Below are 14636 nucleotides of genomic sequence, written 5' to 3'. Positions count from 1 at the left end.
AGCATCTCAGTGCTGGCAGGGGTCCCCATGTGGCTTCTCCAGCACCCAAGGCTGCATCAGGGTAGGTCCATGTGGTTTCTCCTTAGGGATGTCTCACAGGAAGTGAGCAGAGAGTCTCTCCCGCCTCCAAGGAGGAAAACACAGAGGCCTTATTGGCTATGACCTGATTGACAGAGTAGACTCCACCCCTTCACTCTTAATCCTCTCAAGTCCCAAATTGATACCAGATTATGTAACAACCACACCATCCTTACTTCTAAGGAGCACTCTGGCCGTACTTATTCCGAGACAGATTGGTCTGTTCATTCACCAGTCCATGGTACTTTCAACATTCTTCTCCAGCACCACGATTTAAATGCCCCGATGCTTCTTCAGTTTTCCTTATTCAAATGCACATGAGGCAATAAGGATACCATGGCTTGGGTCAGGCGTACCTTAGTTCTCAAAGTAACATCTTGCTCTTCAATTTTCTAAGAGGCCTTGTGCAGCAGATCTACGTAACACCAAACATCTTTTGATCGCTCGACTGCTGTGGGTCCAAGTACCTTTAGGAAAGCAGCATGAGAGGGGGTTACCCAATTTGGAAAAAAAAAAATTCCCATGTGACATACACATTCCTCACATGAAAATAGGTGCGTTTTTAGTGCTGCGTTTCCCGAGAAGGACCAAACACACCTTGCGGGTCAGCGGCTCTGAGTGAGGCCCACGTTCTTCCCCAAGCACATGTGCAGGCCGTGGAGAGAGTGGACACAGAGCCCTCTCTGTGAGGAGAGGAGCCTTGTGGTTTTATGTGGAACGGTTTGCCAGGCCCATGTTATGTGGGTTGAATTGTGTTAGCCAAAGAAGAAGTCTGTAGATGTCCTAATTCGTGATCCCAATGAGCAGGGCTGCTATGAGCTGGGTGAACATGCGGCTGTAGGACCCACCGGTCCTCCTCGCATCCGGGTGCTTGCTCGCAAAAGAACGAGAGACAGACAGAGGAGCAGAGGAAGGGGGCCTTGTGGTGCTGCAGCTGCACACCCCACTTGCTGGGAACGCCGGAAACCAGGAGTGAGGCATGGGGGCAGCCTCCCTAGGTCCCTCAGCAGGAATCGATGGAGCTAACCCCCTAGTCTTGGACGTCCAGCTCCTGCGACTGTGAGGCAATACATTCCTGGGCTGACTGGGCCGCCTGTGTGTGGACCTTTGAGAAATGAAGACCCCCTCCCTGCAGACCATGCTCTGGGGCCAGTCAGATCTGCCATGAGAGGGAAGCAGACGAGCACAGGAGTCTTTATGACCATCTTCTGTAGGGAAAGAGGGGTGAAGGGCAATGGGCCTGGGGAGCCGGACACCTGTCATGTCTCAGGACATCAACTGCTTGGTTCAAATCTTAGGCGAACCAGCGAGGGAGAGCTGTGTTGAAAACAGCAGCAAGTATTGATGTGAGGCTGCCCCGTGCCGCGGTGCTGTGTTCTCGAGGACTGGAAGGCGCTGGGGCTCCCACTTATTCAGGCACCGTTGTTCTTCCTCACCCGTGCTGGGCTGTGTGAGAACTAGAGGCAACGTTTGTGACCGCGGGTCTCGGCCCCTTCATGACAGCCACCAACATAACCCAACAAAAAACACAAAACCCTAACTCACTGCCATCGCAGCCCAACTCGTAACCAGGACCCCACCAGGGCACCTCATGATATTCATAGACTTTATAGCGTACTTGACATTCTTAGCCCTCCACAAGTTACCAGGACTGGCATCTCGCTGATGGAAGACTTGGCTCTCGCCATGGCTTTAAAAGCACCTCATTCTACTTCCAGCCGCCCTCAGGCTTTCTACGCCTGTGAAGATCTGCAGTCTGGGAAACCCACGAGGGCAGTTCTCTGTCCCAAAGCATCGTTGTGAGTCAGAATCGACTAGGGCAGTGAGTTTGGTTTGATTTGGGTGTCGGAGTGGGTGACATGGTGGACGGCTAACCTCACCTCGAAGTCAGCGGTTCAAATCCACCAGTTGCTCTGGGAGAGAAAGGTCAGGGTGTCTGGTCTTATAAAGATCGGCCATTGCAGAAACCCTCGGGAACAGTCCTAGATGGTCGTGATGCCTTCCAATCTACCTGACGGCAGTGGGTGTGGTTTTCCTCTTTGGTGGGTGGCGCACGAACGGTTGAGCGCCGGGCTATTAGCCACGAGTCTGGAGGTGTGAATCCACCCCAGGGGCGTCCGAGTGTGGAGAAAGACCTGGCGCTCTACTCCCCAAAGGCTGCAGCCATCGACAATTCTGGGAAGCTCTGTCCTGCTCTGACACCCATCCAGTCTCTATGGGATGGAATCAACTCCACGGCCATTGTCCCAGGGTGGCCGCCCTGCCTGGGCATCCAGGGGCCATGCAGAGCACGAGTCCATGAGTTGTCCTGTCCTGGTGTGCACATTAGCTCTTTGCCTGTGGCCTCAGATCCTGTCCCTTCCCAGGGGCATGCTCACTCGTGGCATCCACTCCGCAGAGCTGCGGGCAGGCTTGGTGCTTCTTTGAGGCCGTCCTAGGCCAGTTGAGAATCACTGGTTCAGCCCATAGTGTCCATTTGTGCAGTGGTTCTCAACCTGTGAGTCACAGCCCCCTTTGGAGGTCGAATGAGCCTTCCACAAGTGTCGCCCGATTCATAACAGTCGCAAGATTATAGTTATGAAATAGCAACAAAAATAATTGTACGATTGTCACCACACATGAGGAACTGTGTTAAAGGGTCACGGCATGAGGAACGTTGAGAACCACTGCATTAGCGTGTGCCATTGAGCACACCCCACTCCTGCTAACCCAACTCTCATCAGAGCAGGATGGTGTCTGCCTCCCTAGGATTTTCAGTTGGGGATGTTCCGGGGGCTGGCTGCAGGGCTCTGTGGACACCAGCAGACAGCCTTTTGGTTAGCAGCCGGTTCACAACCCGTGGGTTTGCCTGTGCACCACCAGGGACTCCTAGCCCACCGTAAACACGTGCCGATTTCCTGGGCGTCATGGCTCTGCCGGACTTGGCAGTTCTTCGGAGTTTAAGGTCTGTGCTTCGCTGTGCCACTGAGGAAGTCAGCCCTATCTTAAGGGCTTTTCATTGGCGAGGGCAGCCAGTCTGTCTGTCTGTCTCAGGGAAATGCTGCTGCGCTGCTCTGTCGGGGCTGACTGGAAAATGACCCACGTGTTCCCCAATTCGCGCCAGACGCCCTTGGCTAGCTGTGCGCCGCACACCAAGTTGCCTCCTGACAGACCCCACGCAGTAGGTGCTCAGGAAGTGCTCACGGTCTGAGAGCAAACAAGTCCACTCAGAGCGGAGCCTGTAGGCCTCCGGCCACGAAGTGCCACAGCCCCAGCCGGGGTCCTTGCCTGCCACGGTCAGCCTTTGGGCCATGTCGGAAGTGCGGGGGGGATTGGTCAGAGCACACCAGGCCTTACACACCCAGTGAGGTTTACACAAGGAGAAGCACGAGGGGGGCAGGGCTTAGAAGGAGCCCAAACTCCAACATGGAGGGCACACGTGAGGGATGCCGGGAGCCGGGCAGCCAGGGCCAGCGGGAACCGGCGGGCCCAGCAGAGCCCTGTGAGTGCACACTCCTGATGTATATTTTGCATTGGAATGAGGTGTTTAAGGACTTTTTTTTTATTGAGACCACATTTTGACACAGATGCAACACACCTATGCACCCACATACCGTATACCACATACCACACACCATACACACATGTGCACATGCACAATATAACACCCCCATGCCATATACCATAATGTACACTGTCTACCTGACACACACCGCCCATGCCACACACCATACCACACACTCTGACACAAACATGTGCACACATACCACCTATACCATCACACATACCCCCACAGAGCACGTACACTACATACCTGATACACACACCTCATACACCAGAGACACCATAACACACACCCTACATATCACATACACCACACACACACACACAAATGTGTATACACACCCCATACACCAGACATACCAGACACCCCCCGCATACCACATTATACACATGTGAGCACACACACTCTATACTATACACACATGTGCACATACACTCCATACACCACACACTTACACCAACATGTGCACCCGTGCCCCGCACACCACAGGTTCCAGAGACACCATAGCACACACACCCTGCATCCCACACACACACATGCCTTATATACACGCATGCACACGCACCAGGCACCCCACACACCCATCTGACAATAACATCACCTTCCTGCGTGAGACACAGCGTTTACCGGTCTAGTTCCCCTTTGCCCTTTTTGTCTTGTCTTTCCTCTGTCCACCCACCGCTCCGTCCCCTTGTCCTCCATTCCTCCAGCCACTGCCCGCCTCTCGCCTCTCGGGGCTGGTCGGGAGCTACATGGGAGGTCCTGGCCGGAGAGGGCCAGGCGACACCATTCTCTGGGACACCGGTGCACTGCTGGGCTGACAGGTAGCGCCAGGAGACACCGGTGCACCGCTGGGCTGACAGGCATTAGGAAAGCTCTGTCCCTGGGCCTCCCTCCAAGACCCCTGCCGCCCTGCCCCATTGCCTGTGCGAGCACTGTGCCTCTTTCCTCTGGGGAGCAGGGCCCTCGGACCTCAAGGCACTTACCCCTCGACAGCCAGGGAGGAGCAGAGGCAGGGAGCGCCACAAGTTCTCCAGCTTGGGCCTACTTGGTGCTTGGGCCTCTCTGGGAGCATTCCCACGAGTCCCTTCTCCTCTGGTGGAGACTCATCATGGGCGGCCGGCTTCACCTTGAGTAAGCCTCACTTCCAGCCACTGGGACGTTCACCTGTAGATGAGCTATGGGTCTCCTGTGTACCTTCCACGATTGGACTGACCCCTCCTTCAGCCCTCTCCGCGACCTCAATTCTCTCTCCCGGGGACTCTGTGCGGTGCCTGCTCACGGAGCACCACCTGCTCCCCCAGGGTGCCCCCTTCCAGCCAACAGCCTCAAACCCACAGGCCTTCTTAAATGGCATTGTTCAAGGTGGCCTCCACGTCCTGATGGCTCTGCAGTGGCGAGTGGACCTCCAGTGGGACTGCCAAGAGCAGGTGGGCAACAGAGCAGGTTCAAGGGCAGCCCTGACACTTGACCCTCAAGACAAAGACACTGTGGGTCTGCCTATGAAGCCACCAAGGCCGGCCACTCTTGACCCTGGTCTCTAGTTCTTCTGGGTCTTCTCAGAGCCATGTCACACATTGGCTTCTTGTGCGATGAATGGCCTGGTCACACGGAGGGCGGCATAGGATACGTCAATGGGCTTTATGCAGGGTGTGGTAGTTACATAATCTCCTGTCAACTTGAGGGTACTAAGAGTGAAGGGGTGGAGTCTAGCCGTCCATCAGGTCGCAGCTAGGTGACCTCGTTTGGAGGCGGTAAGGAGATAAATGGCTCCTTGGAGGCTGGACCCACCCTCTCTCGGCTTCACCTTCCTGTTGACAAGCCATATGGAGCCACACTGATGGCAGCCAGAGCCCTGGAGATGCTTCCACAGCCACTGGATCCACAGGACTTTCCACCCACTGGCCTGTGATCTTCTTGCATTCGGCATCATTGCATATGTTGCATGAGTCTGAAGAGGAATTTATAGACTGGTATAGGACATATAGGCTAATATCAGACTTATGGTCTTGATCTGGACTGGGCTGGGTTGTTATCTAATATATATAATTACTCTTTGACATAAACCCTTTTCCTATACATATATGAGTCTCCCTGGGTTTGTTTCTCTAGTCTACCTGGACTAACACATGGAGTTTCTGCCTTGGATTCAAGGACACAAGCCAATATATTATTTTCCAAAAATGCTGCAAAACCACAGTACAGTAGTGGCCTGGCGGCCTGTAGAATTCTAAATGGAGAAGGACAGGGAGACCCCTGCAGGCAGCCAGCCCAGCCACGTGGCACCTAGTGTAATTAGACACACTCCCCCAGGCTCTGTAGCTGGGCATTACACCTTGTTCTGCCTGCTCATATTTTATCAGAAAATGAGCACGTTCCTTTATAGAGGAATTGTTACCAGGCTTTTTAATGGTGATGGCTGATTTGATGTTTCAAGGATAATTAAAACAGTGACAAGAGATAACATGGACTGAGCATCACACGTGGTTCTGGAGAGTGTCGGTCCTCCCAGCTCCCCCACCCGGCAGCCACGGAACTGGGGTGCACCAGCCGGTGGGAGGGGGACCCCTCTTAGACAGCTTCGTGGGAATGGCTGGTTTGGGAGAGGCCCAGGGAGGCCCAGGAGACTAACTCCTCCGTAGACTTCCAGGCTCGGCTCACACACACACACGTGTGTGTGTGTGTGTGTGTAGTGAGAACCAGGCACGAGGGACGGAATGAAAGGACACAGACGTATCCGACAGGAGTTCTCAGGGAAGCAGCTCTACAGGGCCTGCTCTGCCACTCTCCTTTGTCACGCTCCTGTCTCCCTTCACCTTACTTTCCCCCTCCCCACTCAAACACACACGCACACAGACACAGACGCATGATTCTGTCATCTCCTGGCCCAACTAATGAAACACACACACACACACACACACACACACACACACACACACACACCATGCCACAAAAGAGAACTCTTGAGAACTCAGGCCAAGGGCCCGCATGCCATCCATCGGGACGGCTCAGGGTGGCCTTTATTAGCAGAGGGCAACACACAGACAGTGACGTGGCCTCTGGCCCTCAGCCTTGGACCGGAAGACTACTCCCCAGAAGGCTTCATGGTCTTCCACATCCTAAGTGCTGGCCCGTGGTGCTCACCGGTGGACATGAGCTGTGGTGTTTACTGAGACCCTGGACTGGCCCCTCCAGCCCACCCACCCACCCCAAAGAGACTTCATAGCCTAATTCTTTCTCTCTCTTTCTGTGTCTTCCCATCAGGCACCGGGCTTGGAGTCTAAGCTGGTAGCTGACAGCATCCTGTTCCTACGTGACAAGAGGTGGGAGGAGGTCCGAGGGGTCCTGACTCCTGCTTTCAGTCCAGAGAAGCTGAGCGAGGTGAGGCACGTCAGGAAGGCGGGCCCTTGTCCCTTGAGGAACAGGTTTCTTCTCTCCCACCTGTGGTGGGCAACCTGTGCGTGGATTCACCCGGTCTGTGCCCACCCCACATGTCTCCAAAGCCCCGAAGGCCATCTCAGAGGGGCTTCCTTTCACCAGCCTCCCCTCATTACAGGGATCATGGTCATAGGTCCCACAGTGCTTCTGGCCCTCCTGCATGGCCCAAGGCACACTGTGGTCGCACTGGGGCACCCAGGAGAAACCTGAGACACGCTTGTAGGTCTCATGGGCTCCTGGGGGCCTTGTGAAATGCAGGCTCCAGGTCTGGGCATTGCATTTCCAACAAGCTTGCAAGGAGCTCTTGGGAGAGCCATGCTTGTATTGTAAGGAACTGAGAAGGGCTTCCAAGAAGGTGAGCTTGCAGTCAGGTCTTAGGGAAGTCTGTGAGGCCAGGTGCACTAGAGAAACAGATCCAGAGGCACCCAAAAATGTATGAGAGAGCTTTATATAAAGAAGGAATTAGATATCGAGCAAACAGCCCAGCCCAGTCCAGATCAAGTCCATAAGTCTGATACTAGTCCACAAGTCCCTCTTCAGACTCACACGGCCACACGCAATGATGCAAAATGCAGGGAGGTCACAGGCTGGTGGGTGCAAAGTCTTGTGGATCCAATGGCAGTGGATGCATCTACAGGGCTCTGGCAGGTCTCCGCTGCATGGCTCCCAATAGAAAGGGGAAGCAGAGAGAGAGAGGGAAAGTTCCCAGGATCCTCCTTGTGAAAAGGTCATGCCCACAGGGAGGTACCTTCAGGCTGTGGCCTGATTGACAGGCTAACCTCCACCCTTTCACATCTATATCTTCAAGTTGACAGGCCATTATGTCACTACCACAGGAAGTGGTGGCTTTGGGTGACAGAAGGCAAGGATGAATGAGAGGACAGGGCCTGGCAGCACCCCCAGGGGGGTGGGGTGCTCAAGGGCAGTGTGCCCAGCTCAACTCTTATAGCAAACCAGAGGAGCAGGGTCCTGGCACGCTCTTCCCTCCAAAGTCCACCTTTCCCATCAGAGGTGTTACCTGGGGTTTCTCCCGCCTCCCTGCCAGCTCCTCCATCTGGGTCCTGACTGGGAGGCTCCTGTGGAGCAGTGGGGTGGTGCAGGGAGTGGGGCTCGCTCCCTCCGCTGTGGTGCCGGCCTTTGGAGTCTGCTGTTCTGGATTCTGTATCAACACGAGCTCTTCTTCTGGCCAGAGGTGGTGAAGGGGTCACTTTGGCTGGAGGCAGCCCCAGAGCAGGTGGCCTGGGCTCGGCTGTCCCCCCGCGTTGGCCGTTCCAGCACGCAGAAACCTGCCTTCAGTCCAGCATTTGGGGAAGCTAGCCAGTGGGACGGCCCACCGCTAGAAGCTTGAATCCCAGCAGGGTCACCCTTGCACTCACCCAGCGGAACTTCCAGACTGAGACGGATGAGCAAGCAAGGTCTCCTTCTGAGCCATGCCTCCTGTCCTGCTGAAAGCTGAGCCCCCTAGGCTGGGACACTCCCAGCAGCAGTCTTGGGCGTCTCGACCATCGTGAAGAGGACATGAGATCACCATGAGCCGCCAAGCGATTGGCTTCAATGACCACGCTCCTGCCCGTGGTTTGGGTGTAATGCCTCCAAGTCTTCAGGAAGGAAACCGAGTGTCCAATCGGATCGTTCAGAAACCAGTGCCCTTGCCCATCTTCGGTGAGGTTGGGCTGGAGTTCCCCAGAAGCCCGTGGCATTTGGGCAGAGCCCGAGTTTCTCGGGCTATGAGCGGCTCTTCCTCAAGTCCTTCTCCGTGTGGGAAGAATCCTCACAGCAGCTCCGCAAAGACAAGTGAACGTAGGCAAAGCGTTTGTTAGCATGTTCTCACTCTCAGACAAGAATGGGCCGTCACCAGATGGGGACACGTGAAACGGCCACTTGGTCCAGGCCTTGATCTTGTATATTCTTCTTGCTCAACTGGTCTCCCCTCCCACCCCACCACCACCTCCACTTGGTTGTATGTTGGTGGCTTTTAGCGGTGCACTTAAATATGCACGCGACGCGTGACGCAACTGGTTCTTACTGCGCCCCGTTTCCCCCGCAGCCTGAACTGTGCATACCTGAACCCTTAGGAAGTTCTCTTTCTTCCTGGGCTTGGCTGGCGGGTGAGTCACTTTGCAGGGATAACCCCTTGTCCCTGAGCTTCCTCTCTACCCATCTCAGCTTCCAGTGCCAGCTCCCATGTCCAGACTTCTTATCTATCGGGTCAGCACTTAAAAGTCATCTGCTCTTCACCACATCTCTCTGTGGTGAGCACTGTGACCACCAAGCCCATCTACAGATGAGGAAACAGCTAGTAAGCAGCAGAGCCACGGTTCGAAACCGGCCCCAGAACATCCGTGGCTTCTCTCTCAGACTCGTGGTTTCCACGTGGGGTTCCACGGCTGCCTGACCTCTGTCAGGGGACGTCAGGTCTGTTGGGGCATGAGGGTAGGGGAGATGAGACAATGGGTCTCTTCTCTGTGGGAGAACCCTGTCTTCAGTGCAGCCCACCACCTTTCAAATACCAGGCGGGCCACCCGGGGTGAACCTGGGTTCCGTGGAGCTTCCGGGCTACGACAAGACTAAGAAGACGGAAGAAGCAGCCCATCTCTGAAAGATCAGCCACTGAAAATCCTATGTAGGTCAGTGGAACCTTGTGTGAGACAGTGCCAGAGGACCTGCTCCTCGCGTCGGCAGGCACTCAAAATACAACGGGGGCAGAGCCGCCTCCTCGAAGAAGCATCTGCCTCCATGATGCGGATGGAGCAAAGCGTTCAGAACCGTGGTTCACTAGTGGAACACAACTGCAAATGAGAAGAGATAGCTGCGTGTGTCTATTCAAAATCAGAAGATGGACTGTATGAAATATGAATCTAAGAAAATGAGAAGCCGTAATAAAACCCCACCATGCATGAAGATTGATCTCTATTTCAAGAGAATGCTGTGTGTGATAGGGTAGCAGCTATATGCCTACAGAGAAGAGCAACGGCTACAACTCTTATCCAAATTTCCCCACCAAAAAAAAATTTTCCCCACCAACCACTAAAGAAATGGAAGAATTTTACCCACTTTTTTCAGTTTGAAATTGATCAAACGTACAATGGAGAGACCGTAAAGATTACGCGCGATTGGAATGCAACAGCTGGGAATAAAGAGAAAGGATCGTAGCTGGAAAACATGGCCTTGGTGACAGAAATGACTCTGGAGATCACATAGTAGAATTTTGCAAGACCAACGACTTCTTCATCGCAAATACCTTTCCCAGCGTAAATGGCAACTATCCACGTGGATGGAGACAGATGAGGCTTTCTGTGGAATGAGGGATCTGATTGCTGACATCAAATGGTTCTTGGTTGAAAGCAGAGAATACCAGAAAGAGGAGGTTTCCTCGTTTTTTGTTGCCTATGCAAAAGCGTTCCACGGTGTTGGTCATCAGCCTGAGAAGGGTGGGAATTCCAGAACACTTCATTGTGTGCATGAGGAACCTGTGTGTGGACCAAGAGACAGGAGGTAGAATAGAGCAAGGGAGCACGGTGTGGTTTCAAATCAGGGAAGGTGTATGTTAGGGTTGCATCTTTGCATCGTACTTCTTCCATCTGTGTGCTTAACAAATAACCCACGAAGCTGGGCTGCGTGAAGAAAGAGGCGTCAGGATGGGAGGAAGGCTCATTTACAGCCTGCGTCCTGCAGACAACACAACCTTACTTGCTGAAAGCAAGGAGAATTAAAAGCACTTACTGCTGAAGGCCAAAGATGGTACAGCCTCCAGTATGGGTTACAGCTCCACGTAAAGAAAACAAGCCCGCTCCGCTCCCGCAGCACCAGGCAGCACCGCGATCCCCGTGCTCAAGGGTGTCTTTGACTGGGATCCAAAGTCAATGCTCATGGAAGCAGCAGTCCAGAAATCAAGCGACATGTTGCATGGGGCAAGTCCACTGCCGAGATCTCTTCAAAAGGGTTTACAAAACAAACCACAGATGCCGCTGAGCATACTAAGGCGAGCCTAACTCAAGCCAGGGTGTTTTTAATCCCCTCACATGCGTGCGGGAGTTGGACACTGAGTACGGAAGACCGAAGAAGAACTGAGGCGTTGAATTATGGTGCCGGTACCGGGAAGCATATTGAAAGTACCGTGCACTACCAAAAGAAGAAGCAACGGTCTTGGAAGACGTATGGCCAGAATGCTCCTTAGCAGCAAGGACGGCGTAAAGGTATGTCTGAAGGAACACAGACATCATTTTGACCACCTCAAGGAGACTTGGTGGTTCAAATGGTTAAGCCTTAGCCTGCTAACCAGAAGGTTGGTGTTCAAGTCTACCCAGGAGCTTGTGGGGGAGAGAGACCTAGCACAATGCACCCCGGCATAGGCTGGGGAAGTCCACGGGACACCTGCTTTACACTGCCACAGGGAGTCACTGTGAGTCAGAATCAACTCGGTGGTACCCAACACCAGCACGATGTGTCGAGGACTGGTCAGAGGATGGCATAGAAGCAAGTCCAGGGACACTCATATGTGTATAAGAAAGAGCTTTGTATCAAAGAGTCACTGTACATTAAGAAAACATGCCAGCCCAATCAATACAGATCAAGTCCCTACGTCCAATACTACTGTAGTCCAAAAATCCTTCTTTAGACTCACACAGTCACATGCCTATGATGCAAAATGCAGGAAGATCACAGGGTGGTGGGTGCAAAGTCTTGTGGATCCAGTGGTGGTGGAAGCATCTCAACCTAGGCACAGGTCTCCATGTGGCTCCTCCAGTTCTGAGACTGTGGCTCCGTCAGCATAGCTCCATGTGACATGTCAACAGGAATGTGAAGCAGAGCAAGTCTGTGCCCCACCTCCAGGGAGGAAGACACGAGTTCCCAAAATCCTCGGGAGAAGCCCATGCCCACACAGAGGTCTCATTGGCTATGACTGATGGACAGGCTAGAGTCCACCCCTCAGCTCCAGTTGACAGGAGAGGATGCAATTGCCACCGTGTCTCTCTGGTCCACTCATGAAGCCCACCTACTGGAGTTAACCCAGTCGCCCTCTGTCTGCAGCTTGACTCTGAATTCCTCTACACTGTTGGTGGAGAACACTTCAATTGTAGAATGAGCTCTGAGGTCTGTGTGGGGGTGGGAGTGGGGGGGGGGAGTGATTCTTTGTCCAGGCCTCCCCATTGGTGGTAACAGCTGGTTGACAAGAAGCCGCCCAGCCCCTGGCTCTGCCCACCTCTAATCCTTACCAGGGAGAGAGGAAGCACAGTGCAGTCGTTAGGTTTTGTGCCAACGGGGCTGGACAGGGTTCTCAGTGGTTTGACAGTTGAACCCAAACCCAAACTCCCTGTCATTGAGTCCCCTCCGGCTCAGAGCGACCCTATAGGGCAGGGTAGACCTGCCCCTGGGGGTTTCTGAGACTCTGTCATTACTCTTGCTGTATTCGGACGTTTAACAAATGTTTTTAGGCTACTTGGAAGTGTTTCTTGAATTTGCTTTTAGTTTTGCGTATTTTCAGGGCATAGAAAGGTACACTCTGTGTCCGAAGACAAACATTTGGCTAACTGGCCTTACGTATCAACTGTCCCTCGCTGTGCTGACTGATGTGCGGGTTTGGCTGACAGGCGGACACACGTCTGTCCGCTCACGATGCAGGGACTGCAAGCACCCTGCCGCAGCCAGCCAGGAGCCCCATGTGTGCTGGGTTCCACTTACACTCCGGCTCCTTCCCCAGCATAGGGGAGCTTCGCACAGGGAGACCCTGGATGGAACCGAGAGCGCCTCTTTGCTGCTGCTTGTCAGAAGCGGGGAGTCCGCGCCGACCCACAGGCTCCTCCGAAGAAAGGCCTGGTGGTCTCCTTCCATAAGAGCAGTCCTTGGGGACCAGCACAGTCTAACCCTGATGCCCACGGTGTGGGGTTTCCTCAGTCAGAATCGACTCAGAGGCAACTGGTAACTGCCAGCCGGCCTCTGTGCCGACAGGACTAAGCCCAGGGCCACCTGAGGTGGCCCCCGAGCCACCCATCACTCTGGCTCTCCAGCCCACTGTGCATGACCTAAATACACCCTCAGCCGGACACCATCTCACTAGTAAGTCGTCTGATGGGATGCGAAGCCCTCTGTCAAGTGCAGGGCAGCTCGCCTCCCTCCTCGAAGTCAAGCTGGACGCAAGGAGGAAGTGGCCTTGCTTTGTTCTCAGTAGCCCCCTGTGGACGCTGCGTGCCCACCGCTGCCCTCTCTGAACCCCACACGCTGGCAGTCTCCTGAGCCCCAGTGCAGGAGTCTGTGCACGCGGGCGGGTCACGTGTGACGGCCGCAGAGCCATCACTCCCAGACATCGCTGCGCCTCTCAGGTTTGGGGGGGAAGGGGGGCGCACAGATGCAGCACTCTGGACCCCGAGCCCCTCCGTTTTCACAAGCTCCTGTTTCTGGGGAGTCCTCCGTGGCCCAGCTTCCAGACACAAGAGTACCTTTCAGATTTATTTCAGAGGAAGGATAAGATGACGTGAATTCTTCCTCCTGGCTGGCTGCTTGGATGTGGATCGTGAGCTGTGCTTCTGATAACAATGGGATGTCACCTCGCATTTGATTTACACTCCAGTCTTCAGACGGCCACCCCGTGTGTGCAGAGGGGTCCACCCAATCGCAGGGCTGGCTGGCGCCGAGGGGGCTGGGCCAGCTGCCACTGGCTCCCCACGCCCCACCCCACCCACTTCCCACCCACCATGCACGCAGCAGGATGCTCTGTTGCAGGCTGGAGCGACTGCCATTTCCAACCACGCTCTGCCCGCCAGCTGTTGGCCCGAATGGATAATGACATTCCTATTGGGTCATGTGATAAGAGATGGGGCAGGTCACTGAGACACTGTGTGAGAAAGCAGAGTCCAGGAGACCCGATGCGGCAGTGGGGACTGGTCCACAACCGCTCGCAGGCTGGCTCCTGCGCTTTCTCGGCATGCAGTTATGGAGTTTGTCCTGATGCGAGTGGCATCCAAACAAAAGCTCCCTTTGTCAGCTGGCTGTGTGTTACCTCCGTGCCTGCCACAGACCCTGCGGATCACACCCCCCAACCCCAGATCTGCAGAAAGGCAGGCCCACGTGGCAGGCAGACCTATGTGCATGTGGACACTCACACACACACACCTGTGCACCCATGAACACTCACACACCACCCGTGTACAGGTGACCGCACAACATGCACACACAGTGCTGCGGTCGCTCGGCTCTTCATGAAAGATGTTTGGCGGCTGTGCTCCAGCCTGTCGGGAGGAGGATGAGCACGTTCAAATTACATTTATTCCACACACTGCACACCTGCAGTTAGATAAACGTAGGCCAGAGGATTTTCACAGAGAGCCAGGTTCACATCCCGTGTGTGAGGCTCGTTGGCTAGAGAAACAACGGCAGTGATGCACGTGTATATTCCGAGAGATTCATATCATGAAAGTGGTGGTGGAGGAGGGCAAGTGCAGTCCAGTCCTGGGGCCAGATTGTACCTTAGGGTTTCTCTTGACTCACATAGCTAGTTCACCCTGGGCTGGTGTGTAGCTAGTTCACCCTGGGCTGGTGTGTAGCTAGCTCACTCTGGGGTGGTGTGTAGCTAGCTCAC

General features: G+C 54.4%; 1 protein-coding gene across 1 annotated transcript in view; it reads left to right on the top strand.

Moving 5' to 3' along the window:
• TBXAS1 (thromboxane A synthase 1) overlaps positions 1 to 14636 on the top strand; it is a 146482-nt gene that overhangs the window by 83994 nt on the left and 47852 nt on the right. The window contains exon 5 of the mRNA XM_013007564.2: positions 6887 to 7003. Coding sequence (XP_012863018.1) covers positions 6887 to 7003 — 117 coding nt within the window. The remainder of the gene's footprint in view (positions 1 to 6886; positions 7004 to 14636) is intronic.

The sequence above is a fragment of the Echinops telfairi genome, unplaced genomic scaffold (assembly GCF_000313985.2).
Source record: "Echinops telfairi isolate 266 unplaced genomic scaffold, ASM31398v2 ScPeMD7_23;HRSCAF=83, whole genome shotgun sequence".
NCBI lineage: Eukaryota > Metazoa > Chordata > Mammalia > Afrosoricida > Tenrecidae > Echinops > Echinops telfairi.
Note: the sequence above shows the minus strand (reverse complement) of the source record. Positions and strands in the feature narration are given on the sequence as shown.